This window comes from Rattus norvegicus, chromosome 11 (assembly GCF_036323735.1).
Source record: "Rattus norvegicus strain BN/NHsdMcwi chromosome 11, GRCr8, whole genome shotgun sequence".
Lineage (NCBI taxonomy): Eukaryota > Metazoa > Chordata > Mammalia > Rodentia > Muridae > Rattus > Rattus norvegicus.
Window position 1 is genome coordinate 68221004 of NC_086029.1, and position 13264 is coordinate 68234267.

At 39.2% G+C, this 13264-nt stretch overlaps 1 protein-coding gene across 2 annotated transcripts in view; it reads left to right on the forward strand.

Moving 5' to 3' along the window:
• Positions 1-13264, forward strand: part of Cd96 (CD96 molecule) — a 74341-nt gene that overhangs the window by 56078 nt on the left and 4999 nt on the right. For both annotated transcript variants that reach the window (NM_001025032.1, XM_063270703.1), the window contains 3 exons: positions 2290-2358; positions 2804-2875; positions 8377-8493. In NM_001025032.1, the coding sequence (NP_001020203.1) occupies positions 2290-2358; positions 2804-2875; positions 8377-8493 (258 nt within the window). The remainder of the gene's footprint in view (positions 1-2289; positions 2359-2803; positions 2876-8376; positions 8494-13264) is intronic.

Sequence of the window (13264 nt, forward strand, 5' to 3'; positions counted from 1 at the left end):
GAGGGGAATAAAATCTGGAGTGTAAAAAAAAATCAATAAATTTTTTAAAAAAGAAATAATTAAAAATTCCCAACCCTAGAAAGCCATATCATAAATACAGGAAAAAATGTAGTCCAAGAACAGAAACAGATATTAATCCTAAGCCATGATATAAACTGGCAGGAAAGAGAATAAATTGAAGTTATTTAAAAATCAGCTATTTTCCCAAACAGATTCAACTCTACTTCTATGTGATTAATAATGGCTTATAGTGAATGGTCATTCTTTCAATAACCTATGAGAAATTGTACAGGCCAAGAACAAAAACAAAAATTCAGCAGAAGACCAATAAACTTGAAACCGCCTTGTGTGCCCTGGAGATAGGGGCTGGGTTTCACCGATCCTTTTGTTTCCTGGGACTCGTATGTTCTAAGTCCTTAACAAATGCCATAGTTTTGCCTGTGAATAGATGCTGGAGTGGCCCAGATTCTGAATGAGTTCAGAAACATTAGCATAAGTCAGTACACATGGCCGACCTGAGGTCCTTCCCAACCCTAGGTCTTCCTTTACTGATGTTGCTGCCTATTCAAGTTTCCAGGTAGCATAAAGCATCTCCTAAGCGATCCCCTACAGTTGACAGTTTGTATGCAGTGATACGTGATATTCCATCTCTTTGGACCTCACTAGCAGGCCACATTACAGAATTGATTACTGTAGATAATTCTGCATGTGAACCATTGGTAGATGTACAAACCATGCACCATTTATTTACTGTACACATTTTCCCAAAAGTTTCAATATCCATGTTCTCTAATTGAGAAGTTTTCTAGGACTTGAGAGATGGCTCAGCAGTTAAAATTTTTTTCTAAAAAATTGGGGCAGGAGCTGGTGAGATGGCTCAGTGGTTAAGAGCACTGCCTGCTCTTCCAGAGATCCTGAGTTCAATACCCAGCAACCATATGGTGGCTCACAACCATTTATAATGGGATCAGATGCCCATTACAGATGTGATGTGTCTGAAGATAGCTACAGTGTACTCATATATACTCATATATATGTATATGTGTACGTGTGTATATGTATATATGAACATATATGAATTATATATATGTATAATTGAGACACTTGGAAATCTGGGACACTGTTCTCTACTCTCATGAGCATGAGAAAACACTGCTATGATACTGCAAGGATGTTCTAAGGACATCATACAACTCACACAGCATTCATCTTATGAAAACTTGGGAAATCTTTCTTGTCTATTATGATAAAAAGAATAATTTATAAATTTGACTTAGTTTATCTTATAGTACACATCATGCAAACAACATGCATTCTTTATTTTCTAACATTTGCCCTAGAAAATCCAGGCCAAATGTGGGATTCTATTTGCTAAGAGAACAAAATCACTAAGTGATGCATACTGTGCCCTATCCTTATTCTGGTTTCAATCGAACTCAACTTTTTCTGTTCTTATTTCCCCTGCTCTTCACTGTTTTGTTTCTTTTGCTGCATATTTATGTAAGCCACCTTAGGTATGTTTAGGAACAAAGGAAAAAATACACACAAAAATATATTAATAGTTCATCTCTCAAGGAGATGCAGACATGGTTCCAATAGAGTGTGGTTGAGTATTTTTTCCTCCTGCATTTCTCTAACCTTCTCTCTAGAGAAGCATTCACTTTTTAAGTGAATTTGAAGCACACTTTTGTGATGGGGGAGACAAAAAGAAAGAGAAAGGGTATGATGCAAAGATGAAGAGGACTTCGTAAGCTAAGAATGGAAAAAATATGAAACCATAGTTAGTATGTAAAAATACATTCCTATGAAAATCCATTGTAAGCCAAGAATTGAAATAAATATGAAACCATGGTATGTTGGAATGTATTCTTATGAAAATTTATTGTAAGTTAAGAATCAATATAAGTATGAAACCATAGTTAGTGTGTATAAATGTTTGATCCTTGTGGAAATTCACTGTAAGGTCGTGAAGACAGAAACTTTGGTTTCACTTATTGCTACTACCTTTGGACCTCAAACAGTGTTTGGTACAGAGTAGACACTGAATCAATATATGCCTCAAAGATTGAATATAACATGTCTAAATTTAACAGAAGAACTAAGGAATGATGTGCATATTTGTTATATAACTGTAAGCATATAGTCTCATGTGATGGTTTTCTTTCCATTTAGAAAATGAAGTCATTAGACTCATTGACTTCAAACTATGATCTTGTTAAGTTTAGTGTCTTCATTAAATATGTGGCAATAATTACTCATAGCAACTTCAAAATTTTGTTTTAAAAATAGGATATCTAGCTACATCTTCAATGACAATTGTAGATGAAAATGTGTTGACACCAGACCCAACTCCTCAAAGTGAGTATAGTAAGTCTTTCCTTCTATGTATCATTTCCAACAAACTCATACATCTTACTCTGCTATCTAAAGGCTATGTTTTTCATTTGGTGCTGGAATTTTGACTTTGAGTTTGCCTGTAGTGACTAGGTATGGATAAGATTATTATTGTAGTCTTAGTAGTAAAAGGTGATAGCATGTATTATACTATACCTTTTCATTTGTCAAGGGACTTTAAGATAATATAAGTAACTGAGTTACAAGGATAGAAAAGGAAACACATCAGTAGCAAGATGGCATTAAACAAGAAACACAGAGCACTGACCTCAGAACCACTAGATCTGAGCAGAGGACATTTGCCTTGTTCCCAAAGTTGCACATTAAAAGCAGTACATCAAAGCAAAGCTAAATTACAGCTTTATAAGGGAATAAAAAGGTGGATTCTAAAAATAATTTTGTCTTTCAGCCAGCAATTCCAGCATGACTACTAAAGATGTCAACTATTCCCAGCCCTCCAGTGGGACAGATGCCAAGAACTGTTGAGTATTACCATGGGTCTTCCATTCATTCACCCCTACACATGTATTCAGCTGCCACTATGCCCTGTGTTCATAACCATATTGTTGAACATTTATAAATCATCTACCATATCTAAATGTAGGTGACTAGAATACACGTATGGGCATGGCAGATCTAAGTTCCAAATTCTTTGTGAGGAGAGACAGATATAGGGTAACTGATGGTACAAAGAAGAAAACTCAATACACAGACATGGGGAGAGTCACGGATGGGCAGCAGGGACTGCCATGGCACCTGGGAAATGGTCATGAAACTGAGGAGCCTAAGGTAGGTGCAATGGTACACACCTGTAATCCCAGCATTTGGGGAGTGGAAAAGCAAGGATAAGGACTTCAAAAACAGCCATGCAGCTAATTCCAGGTCATCTTCTGCTGCATAGATCATTCTTAAGACTTGATGTACTACTGCCTGCCTCTTGAAAGGAATGGGAAGGAGGAAGGGAGTGGGAAAGAGGAGAGGTGATAGAACCAAAAACCAAGGAGTATGTTAGAGAGCATTCGTAGTACATGTGTAGGAAAGCCCAAGCTAGTCAGGATATGCATATCAGTAATAAAAAGGAAAGCGAATGAACTCTCAGGCCTGGATGAAGAGCTATTGACAGTTGCTGGCTGCTGGGGAGAAAGACTTGATTTTCTTTAAGGGTGTGGTCCATGATAGGTGATCATCCATGAGTATGGGCAGTCCATACTTATGCGTCTATGGGTAGCAATAATGAGAGAGAGAGAGAGAGACAAAGAGACAGAGACACTGAGACACAGAGAGGGAGAATAAAAAGGAAGAAGAGATATATGATAGATTAGTTAGACTGTATACATGTATGAACTTTTCAAAGAATAAATTTCAACATTATATTTTTTAAATAGAAGATATTATCCAAGGCATCATTGTAATGAGAAACAACCAAGAGGACACATACTGCCTCTTAATTACAAAAGACAAAGAGCCGCACAGGGGAGGCAACATGAAAGCAGAACAAACAGAAGCGAGGGCACGGCTGGCCTCCTCCGGTGCAAATTAAGTTTAACTGGTGGCACCTAGAACACCCACATTGAACAGCATTTAAGTTATATATCTAAAACCTATTTAAAAAAGTCTGTACTTCCTGGCTCAGTCATTAGGTCACTGGATGTTTGTCCTCAGGAAATGAGAGAGAAAAAAGAATTCATACAGTATCAGCCTTTATTTATTTCTTTTATCTCTTTGGTGGACCTCAGGCCCAAAGCTGGATTAATCATAATCTTTCATTCTCATCGCATGCTTCCATCATTAGGCAATTGAATACCCTCCATAATTTAATGTTTATTTTATTGGATATATTATAATTGATACCCATCTTTAAACTTGGTGCCCCAAAACAGGGCATGAAAATGCAGTACCAACATGGGGGAATGTTGAAAGAGATGCACAGATATGTAGGGTTTAGATGACGTATGCCACAGTGGACGATGGTGAAAAGAAGGAAGTTTGCAGCAAACATACCTGCAATATTGGTAATTTGTAAGAAAAGAAGCATTCAAATGCACTCTTACCCTGCACATTATGCAGGAGCAAGTTGCATATTGTTGAAGGTATTTTTTTAATTTTATAAACTTTATTATTAAAAAAAAACTATAGAAACCAAAACCTCACAGACCAAAACTAACTAGTCTGTACAATTCAACGAACTTCTTCACAGTAAGATTAAGAATAGTTTGAGATCGTGATATCAAAATAAAAATATTAAAATAGGTAACAAAAGTATGGTTTTTCTCCTAGCTCTAAAAAGGAATGATAAGTTAGGGTAGAACTAAGAAATCTGGTTCACACCAACCAAAGAATAAGGATGGGCTGGACCTGCCCCCCATATATACACACACATATAGCAGCAGATATGCAGCTTTGTCTTCATGATGGTACCCCAACAACTGGAGCAGAGGTTGTCCATGGCTCTGTTGCCTGTCTATGGATCCTACTCCCTTAACTGGGCTGCCTGGTCTGCTCTCAGTGGGAGAGGAGGTGCCTAGTCTTGCAGTGGCTTGACCTGAAGGAGTGGATTGATACTCAGCAAAGTCCTCCCCCTTCTCAAAGGAGAAGGGGATGGGGGATGGGCTGTGTGATGGGAGACCGGGGAGCTATAATTGGGATGTAAAATGGATAAATAATTAATTACAAAAAGAAAAAGAAATATGGTTCATGAGAAGATATTTTTTTTAAAAAGTTTTAAATGCAAACTTTAAATGCAAAGATTCGCTGAGGGAGAAGATGCTTGTCACAAATCTCACAATGGAAAGGGCCCAATAACTTTACATCTGTGTATGGAGAGGCAGGAGGGGCTGGCACAGTGGGAACCAGTATGCGCAATGCGGGCAAGCATGAGGACCTGAGTTCAGATGCCCCTTGTTCACAGCAAGAGTCAGGCATAACTATGCATGCCTTAAGGTTGCCAAGGCTTGGTTACAGGCCAGGGGAATGGGATGATAGAGGAGGACCCCTGACTGACATCCTTCTATGAGAAAAAAATAAAACCCTCCCTCTTTAAATACAAATTCAAGAGACTAACAAAGGTGAAACAGTTTTTAGTATCTGCTCTGCAGAATGGACCCCAGCATAGAGAAGAGGCAACAATGGCCGGCATGCTGATTCAGCAAGAGACAGATGTGGTTTTAAAATCCATTATCCCAGGAAATTGCTGCACTCCATTTCCCATAGGCTGGTACTCTAGCAAGTTACAATCTTCATGCTACTGGGGCATTATTTTTTTTTGTTCTTATTCATTATTCTCACTCTTTGTTATGTGACTGCCCTGTGACCAAATGCCTTGATCCACTTTTTTTATTGGATCTATTTCTTTATTTACATTTCAAATGTTATTCCCTTTCCCAGTTCCCTGTCCATAAGCCCCATCCCCTCCCTCTCCCATAAGGGTGTTCCCCTCCCCATCCATCCCCCCTTACTGCCCCCACTCAACATTCCCCTGCACTTTTTTTTTAACTTGTAACCTCAGTCCCTAAAGTGACACCTGCACAAGTCCCTGGAACACCACTGAAAGCTATTCAGACATTCAGATAAACGAAAGAATACTCGTTGGTTACAGGGTAGAAATTTCATAGCCGTGAACATAAAAGTTTATTGAGGCTGTTATTGGATAAGACTGAATTCCAAGATAAACTTACATTGTGCACATAAGCTATTTTATATTTTAATTCACACCATAATACTTTTTAATGTGTGATCATTTCATTATTTATAAAGTTTTCTTAAATTCTACTAGGATATAGAATATGGAAGAACATGAGCCTAGAACTTTTGACCTCTTGTGCACTGCTTTACGTAACCTCCTATCTACAGTGACAGGCACACAATGAATGACTGAATAATTGCTTATGGAGACAGACGATGATTCAAGCAGACACACAGAGAGACACAGAAAAATGAAAGGATTTACTTAATTGGAAAATGTGTACCTTATTTTTGAAACAATGTTTCTTGTAGCTCAAGTTGGCCTCAAACTCACTATAAACCTGAGGATGACTTGAATTGGACCTCAGCTCCTCCTGCCTCGTGGGCGCTGGGATTAGAGGCATGTGTACAACCATACCTAGTTCTATCTGTGGTGGTCCTGGGGATCAAACCCAGGGCTTCATGAACGTTGGGCTAGCACTCTACCAAAATGAACTACATCTCAGCCGGTAGTTGCATTTATTTATATTGTTATTATATTAGACTGTGTTAGGGATATGGGTACAGACAGAAGGAAGGGAGAAAGGGAGGAAAGGAGGAAGGAAAACGAAGAATAGAAAACTCTTGCTATCCGATACATCAGTATAGGGTAGGGCATAGCGGTGATCCAAGGCAGTTTCTCTCTCAGAAACTAGGAAACAAAGATCCCATGTGGCTTTGCCTTGATTTATGGTTTATATACTTCATTCCTAGTCTTTTTTGTTTTCATGCAGTTCATAATGAAACAAACTGCTGTGATCTTTCACATTTTCTGTTCTTTACCATTTGAAAACTTCATTTGTCCACAGACATCTCCCTAGTGTTCTTATTCTCAAATGAACTCAGAAACAGTTAAGGTCTAGACAGGGACTCTGACATCCGTCCGACAAAGGATGTTTCACAGTGCAGACCCACATTCTGAACACTTCTCAAATAAAATATGATTGTTCTCTCTGTGTAAGTTTAAAAGGAGAAAAAAATCCCCTACAGTGGGTTGCTCAATTTATAATCATTCACGAAAATCCATTAGAATCCAAAAAGCTGAAATTGACTGCTCACTCCTCGACTCTTTTGAAACACGTCGCTGCCAGTTGAATCGGGCCGTAATGTGACATGCAATATTGGATGATGCATTTGGCAAGGTCGGGGACAGGCATTGGTAATGGGATTTTTTTTCTCCTCTCAATATGCTTATTTCAATAGATTTATGAAATACTTACAAGAAGAAAAAGAATGATAATGGATAGATTTCTGTTTCTAGGTCCTTTGCTGCTTGTGAACATGGTCTTGGGAGATTTACTTTATGAACCTCATGCATATTTAAATGCTGCTACCCTTTTGATTGCATTGCATTTATCTGCATTTATAAGAATATGTGTAATGCAGTCTTGTGCTGTCATTTTGTGTATTAACTTAAAGAGATCTATGCTAGGATTGAAATTTTTTGGACTGTAATCCTACTTTACTTCAGCTTCTGGATTCCTGGTATCTGGAACTGAAATGCCTATTTTACATTAAGGGCCTATAAAATGGGGCTATTCTGCCAGGCCACCTTCACAGCACCATGGGTGAGGTTAATCACTTCTTGGGACACATTTTCACCTCAGTGCTCAGGTGATCAGGCCATGGAGTGGAAAATTGAATCTTAATTACTTTCTTCCTGATTTCCCTTGCCATCCACCTGGTCTAGTAAAGCTTAAAGCCACATTGAAACCAGTCAATCTGAGGAAGACTAGCAAAAGGGCATTGCAGGTCTCCATGCCCTGAAGCGTATGACTCATCACAATACCAAAGTCAGCAAGCTCATGCTCAACAACAGACACACGTACACACACACATACACACACACACACACACACACACACACACGCCCCTGTACACATGTGTACATACACACATACACACGCACATCACACACAGGGGTGCACACACACATACATACACACACAGACATGTGTACACATACACACATAGACATTTGCACACGCATATATATATACACACACAAAGATTCATGTACACACACATACACATGTGCATATATAAACATGCATACACAAAGACATGTATATACATACATACATACACAGTTTCATGTCATGGGACTCAGAGTTACCACTACTGACTTTTATAGATTTTATTGTGCTCTTTTTTTTTCTTTTTGAGGTACAATCCTTATCGGACTCACACCCGGAGTCCATTAGGACCTCTGTAAACTTGCTGATTTTTCTTCTCCATGTTCCTCTCTTCTTGTTTCTGTAGCCTCAAGAGCTGCTTCTTCTTCTGATGGTGGATCTCGGCCTTTTCCTTCCACCTCTCCTCCCAAATGGCTCTCACTGCCTCATACTTCCACTGGACCCCAGGAACCAGACTCCGCAGGTAAGCAAACTTTCTCATAGACTTCAGTTGCACAACCTTGAAAGGAGTAGGACCCATTGTTTGCCTTTTCTTGTCATGAGGCCGAGAGATCCTATCCAACACCTTTAGGTATTCCCAGACAGCCTGGCCTCACTTTGTCTTGTGGGACAACATGCCTCACACAGTGTGCCAAAAAGTGGGGCAGGCAGCTTGGGGCTCAGAAGTGGTAGGGGCCAAGAGAGGAGCTGGTGTTCATTAGCTTTCGAGGAAAGACAAGGTACTTTAACTGGTTTCTGTAGAAATTTCCATTTGGGCTAACATCCACTTATCAATGAGTACATACGATGTGTGTTTTTCTGTGATTGGGTTACCTCACTCAGGATGATATTTTCCAGTTCCATCCATTTGCCTATGAATTTCATAAAGTCATTGTTTTTGATAGCTGAGTAGTATTCCATTTTCATAATACTTTACTCTTATTAGATTACTTGATAATAAAATGAAAAAAAGAAAAGAAATTTCCAGAAATGTTGGTGCCCTCACAGCATACAGCCACCAGCTTCCAGCCTAATAGTATTTGCTTGGCCACCAGGCTGTCTAGAGCTGCAGCTGTCCATCACTAGAACCTGCCCCCTCCACCCTCTTTACCAGATGCCTGAAAAACTTTGTGTCCGTAGACCATAAATTACTTAACTTTTGAATGTTATGCTGTTTTCTTCAGTTTTACAAATGTATTTCTTACTCTGCCCCTAATCCTGGCTAGACTTTTTCAGATTCTTGTTATTAATACAGCTTATGGACTGTACAGCAGTCTTTTTGTACAGCAGTCCTTCTGTGGTCCTCCAGCAGAGGAAGATGAGGAGACTAGACTTGAGTCATACTTACAATCGCAGCACTTGGGGAGATAAGGCAACAGGGTCAGGAAGGAGGATCAGGAGTTCCAGACTTTCCTGGGCTATTTAGTGAAAGCCTCTTTCAGAAATGAAGGGGAGGAGGCTTTCAATGAGTCAGTGGTGGCAGGATAAAGTCATCTCAGAACCTCAGGAGTGATGCAGTGTCCCTTGTAATCCTTATTGTGTTCCTTGTTGATTCGGCTGTCTAAATTCTATGTTCCTGACCTCCACTTTTAAAGTTTCACTCTTGGCTCACATCCCATTCTACTCTCTCTCCTCTAAAGCCTGGTCTACTTCCCATCCCTCCACTGCTTCCTCTGAAGTCAGTCTCAAGAGAAAATGTTATTTCTTCAGTTGAACCTTCTACTTTATTAGAATGTCATTTCTTGCAGCTGCAAAGACTGTGGGTACTATCTTAATGTTAGGGTTGGGTACCTTGTGAGGCTCCCATCTGTGAACTGACTGGCCATGGCAAAACCAGATGCAGTAGTTAGCACCACTGTGTAGGACGACCCCATATCCATACATGTCCCTCTTGATTGGAAAAGCAGGGCAAATGAAAGACCACCCAGATCCCTGCATCTCTCTATGGATGTTCTTTGCCACCTCAGCCATTGTTCTGTACAAAAAATCAAGGACTTAAAAATACTCCCTTGTCAAAAATTTGACAGCTGAGAAACAGCTCATTGAAAGTCAACCATGGGTACCTGCCTACTATCCTAGCACTTGCAAGGTGCAAATAGGAAGATCAGGAGTTCAAAGTCATCCTAAAGTACATAACAAATTCAAGGCTGACATGAGATTTGTGAGACCCTGTCTCAAGAGTGAAAATGAGGAAAGTCATCTGTATGTATAAAATGATGCAAATATCCTCCCACATACTCAGTTGACATCGACAACCCTCTACGACTAACAGAAATTATCTGTGGTTTCATCAAAAGAACTGCAGACATTAGAACAAAGTCTAATGGCACATAGGTATGCAAATGCTTATATGCCAACTTTAGACAGTGGTTTAACAAAACTACTTCTTAAAAAGAACTGCAAGAACTCAGAAGATAATGGACGTAGATATGACTCAACCTAGATTTAACCACAATTGGAAGCAGTTGCTAATGTGCTATAATTTCCTAGACAACTGTCAACAGGACTTAAGTAACTAGCAAAAGTTACGGTACCTAATGAAGTAGGATCCACTGAAATTGATTAAACTCTTACTGTAGATGAGAAGTGCCCTCTCCTGATCAACAGACTTTACCAGGAGCCACTCAAGAAAGGACATAAGGGCTTACATGAGCTTCTACAACATGGTATCCCTATGTTCATAGTTGTGGCTTAATATTGGTTTCGTACAAGAGAATGCTATTGACCATTCTGGTGTTTGTTATTCCCACATCAAAGCCATGCTCATTATGGATTTCAATGAATACAGATGTTCAAAATATTTAAAAGGTGATGAACTCATGTATTTACCAAACATGATACGGTCTTAACATAGAGCATTTTGTTCAAACACAGAACTCAGCATCATTATACTAGAAGACTCCCCTGGGGAGACTAAAAACTGGAAAGTGAGATAGCTAAAAGTTGGATATATAAGTGACACGTCTGGGTGATCTTTCATAAATCTACCAGTTTAATAAAAGGCAGGTCATTGGAGGAAGCCAACTCTGCCTTATAGAGAATTCGGTACAGAAGCATGCTTCAGGAAGACTATTATCTCCCGGGAGAAATCAATATAAAAACTATTTATAGCAGTGAGAGGAAGGGTTCAGTTGTTAGGTGCTTGCCTTGTATGTATGAAGACCTCGGTTCAAACTCACAGAAACCATGTACGTATAATATGGGTGTGGCACTCTGCCTGTAGTTTAGCATGGGAAGGAAAAGGCAGGTTCCCAGACCCAAACAACAACAGCAAGCCAGCTAATTGGACCAGCTGTATCAGAAAACCCTGGACTTCAATGACAGATCCTGACTCAATGACTAAGGGGAAAGAGTGATTGAGGATAATTTCAAAATTAAACCCAAGTCTCTGTATGCAAACACACCTCCATGTATACACACATCCACATGAGCGTGTGCCCATGCCACAAGCAGACATGCCAAATACACAAGAGGAAAGCAAATAGGAGAAGTCATCTCTTCATCTTGCTGAAGGACTTTGGTGTTGAAATTCGTTCATTACCCATTTCAAGTTTTTTAAAGACGTGTCACATCAAATGGAAGCTTCTTTTTCTTCACTTCTCTCACTACCACTAAATTCGTAACACAAGTAAAACCTAACTCTTAAAGCAAAAAGCAAGCAAGGTGGTGTGGTGGCTCATGACGCTAATGGCAGCATTAGAGAGAGAGAGAGAGAGAGAGAGAGAGAGAGAGAGAGAGAGAGAGAGAGAGAGAGGAATCAAGACAAAAATGAGGCCAGTCTGGTTTATAGAGAGGTCCAGAGACCAAACAAACAAATAAAATAAAATGCGTAAAAATAACTCTCTCCTTTTCCAAAGTGGGTTTTGCATTTTAATTTTATTTTATTTTATAGTATGTTTTATTCGGGGAAGAAATGTTACACTGGTGGAAAGTTACGTTTATTGAATCACCAATTTGCATAATTTTAAGTACCACTACTTATATAATTGGTGTGGATTGTGATGATGATTTTAACCATCTTCTTGAATTGTATTAAGTTTGTTTTGTTTTTTATTTAAGAAAAAAATCAATAGTGATAAGAAACAAAATTCCTTTCCACATTTAGGACAAAATCGTTAGTGTTCACTGATTACTAATTATTATAGAATGTTCTTCATTGATTCACTGACAATAAACACACAGTGAAAAAATATTTTTGCTTAAAATACAAATTTGTCCTAAATTGATAAGTTATTCAACCATTTTTACCTTAGCATAAAATAATACACTCCATCCTTTCTTGCAAATAGTCTGAAAGGATACTACAAGATTCCAGGCTGTGAAAGCAAGGTATCAAAGCAGCACTATACTGAGAAAAATTCGTTTATCCTGAAGACAGAGAGAGAGAGAGAGAGAGAGAGAGAGAGAGAGAGAGAGAAAACAAATCTGCTGTTACCTTTACTTTGCAGAAATCCTGACCTGTTCCCAACTGTTTCTTAATTAGTCATTGCGTGTTTGTCAATAAAATTACTGTCTAATAATCGCTTAACCACAAAAATTGAGCATTAAGCAAATGATCAGTCGATCATCTGTAGATCTCAGCATACTCCCTAGAACAAAGTTTATTCAAGGTCACTGCAGAGGGTCGGAGGGTTATACAGCAGTAGACACAGCTTCTATATGCTGCTCTTATCAGTGGCAGCTGCTGTTGACCAGCACAGGAAACAGCAAGAAAACGTTTTGGTTTCATCCATTCAACTGCTTAGGTCTTGGCACACATTAAAGACCCCAACTAGAAACATTACACCAGTAGTATTTTAAATGAATAAATACAGAGTGTTTCTATTGACAGCAAGCATACACCTCTGTAGTCGTCTTCCTTTACATTCTTCTGGATGCTTATTTTCCAAGTCAAGTGCCAGTCAAAACATAAATCTTTTTTTTGTCTAGAGATAGAACAATGAGTGAAACTGTGTTGATAGCTCTGTTTCCAAAAGCATGTAGGCTGTCTGAGTTCACTGCCATCCTCTCAAAGGAAAGGCTTGCCTCTAGGTGCCTCATAGACACCGTGCCAGGGCTAACGAGGCCAGGCAGTGGCCATGGACGTCTGTTAGTTCACTACTGACGCGGTTAAGTGTTAACCAGAAATGCCAGAGATCCACAAGCACTAATGTCTTTCTTCTTCACAAATGCTCCAGTAGGGTGTCCAAGTTCTACTGACATGTTCACATGACCAAAGCCACCGTAACACATGGGGGCCTTCCTTTCTTCCCATC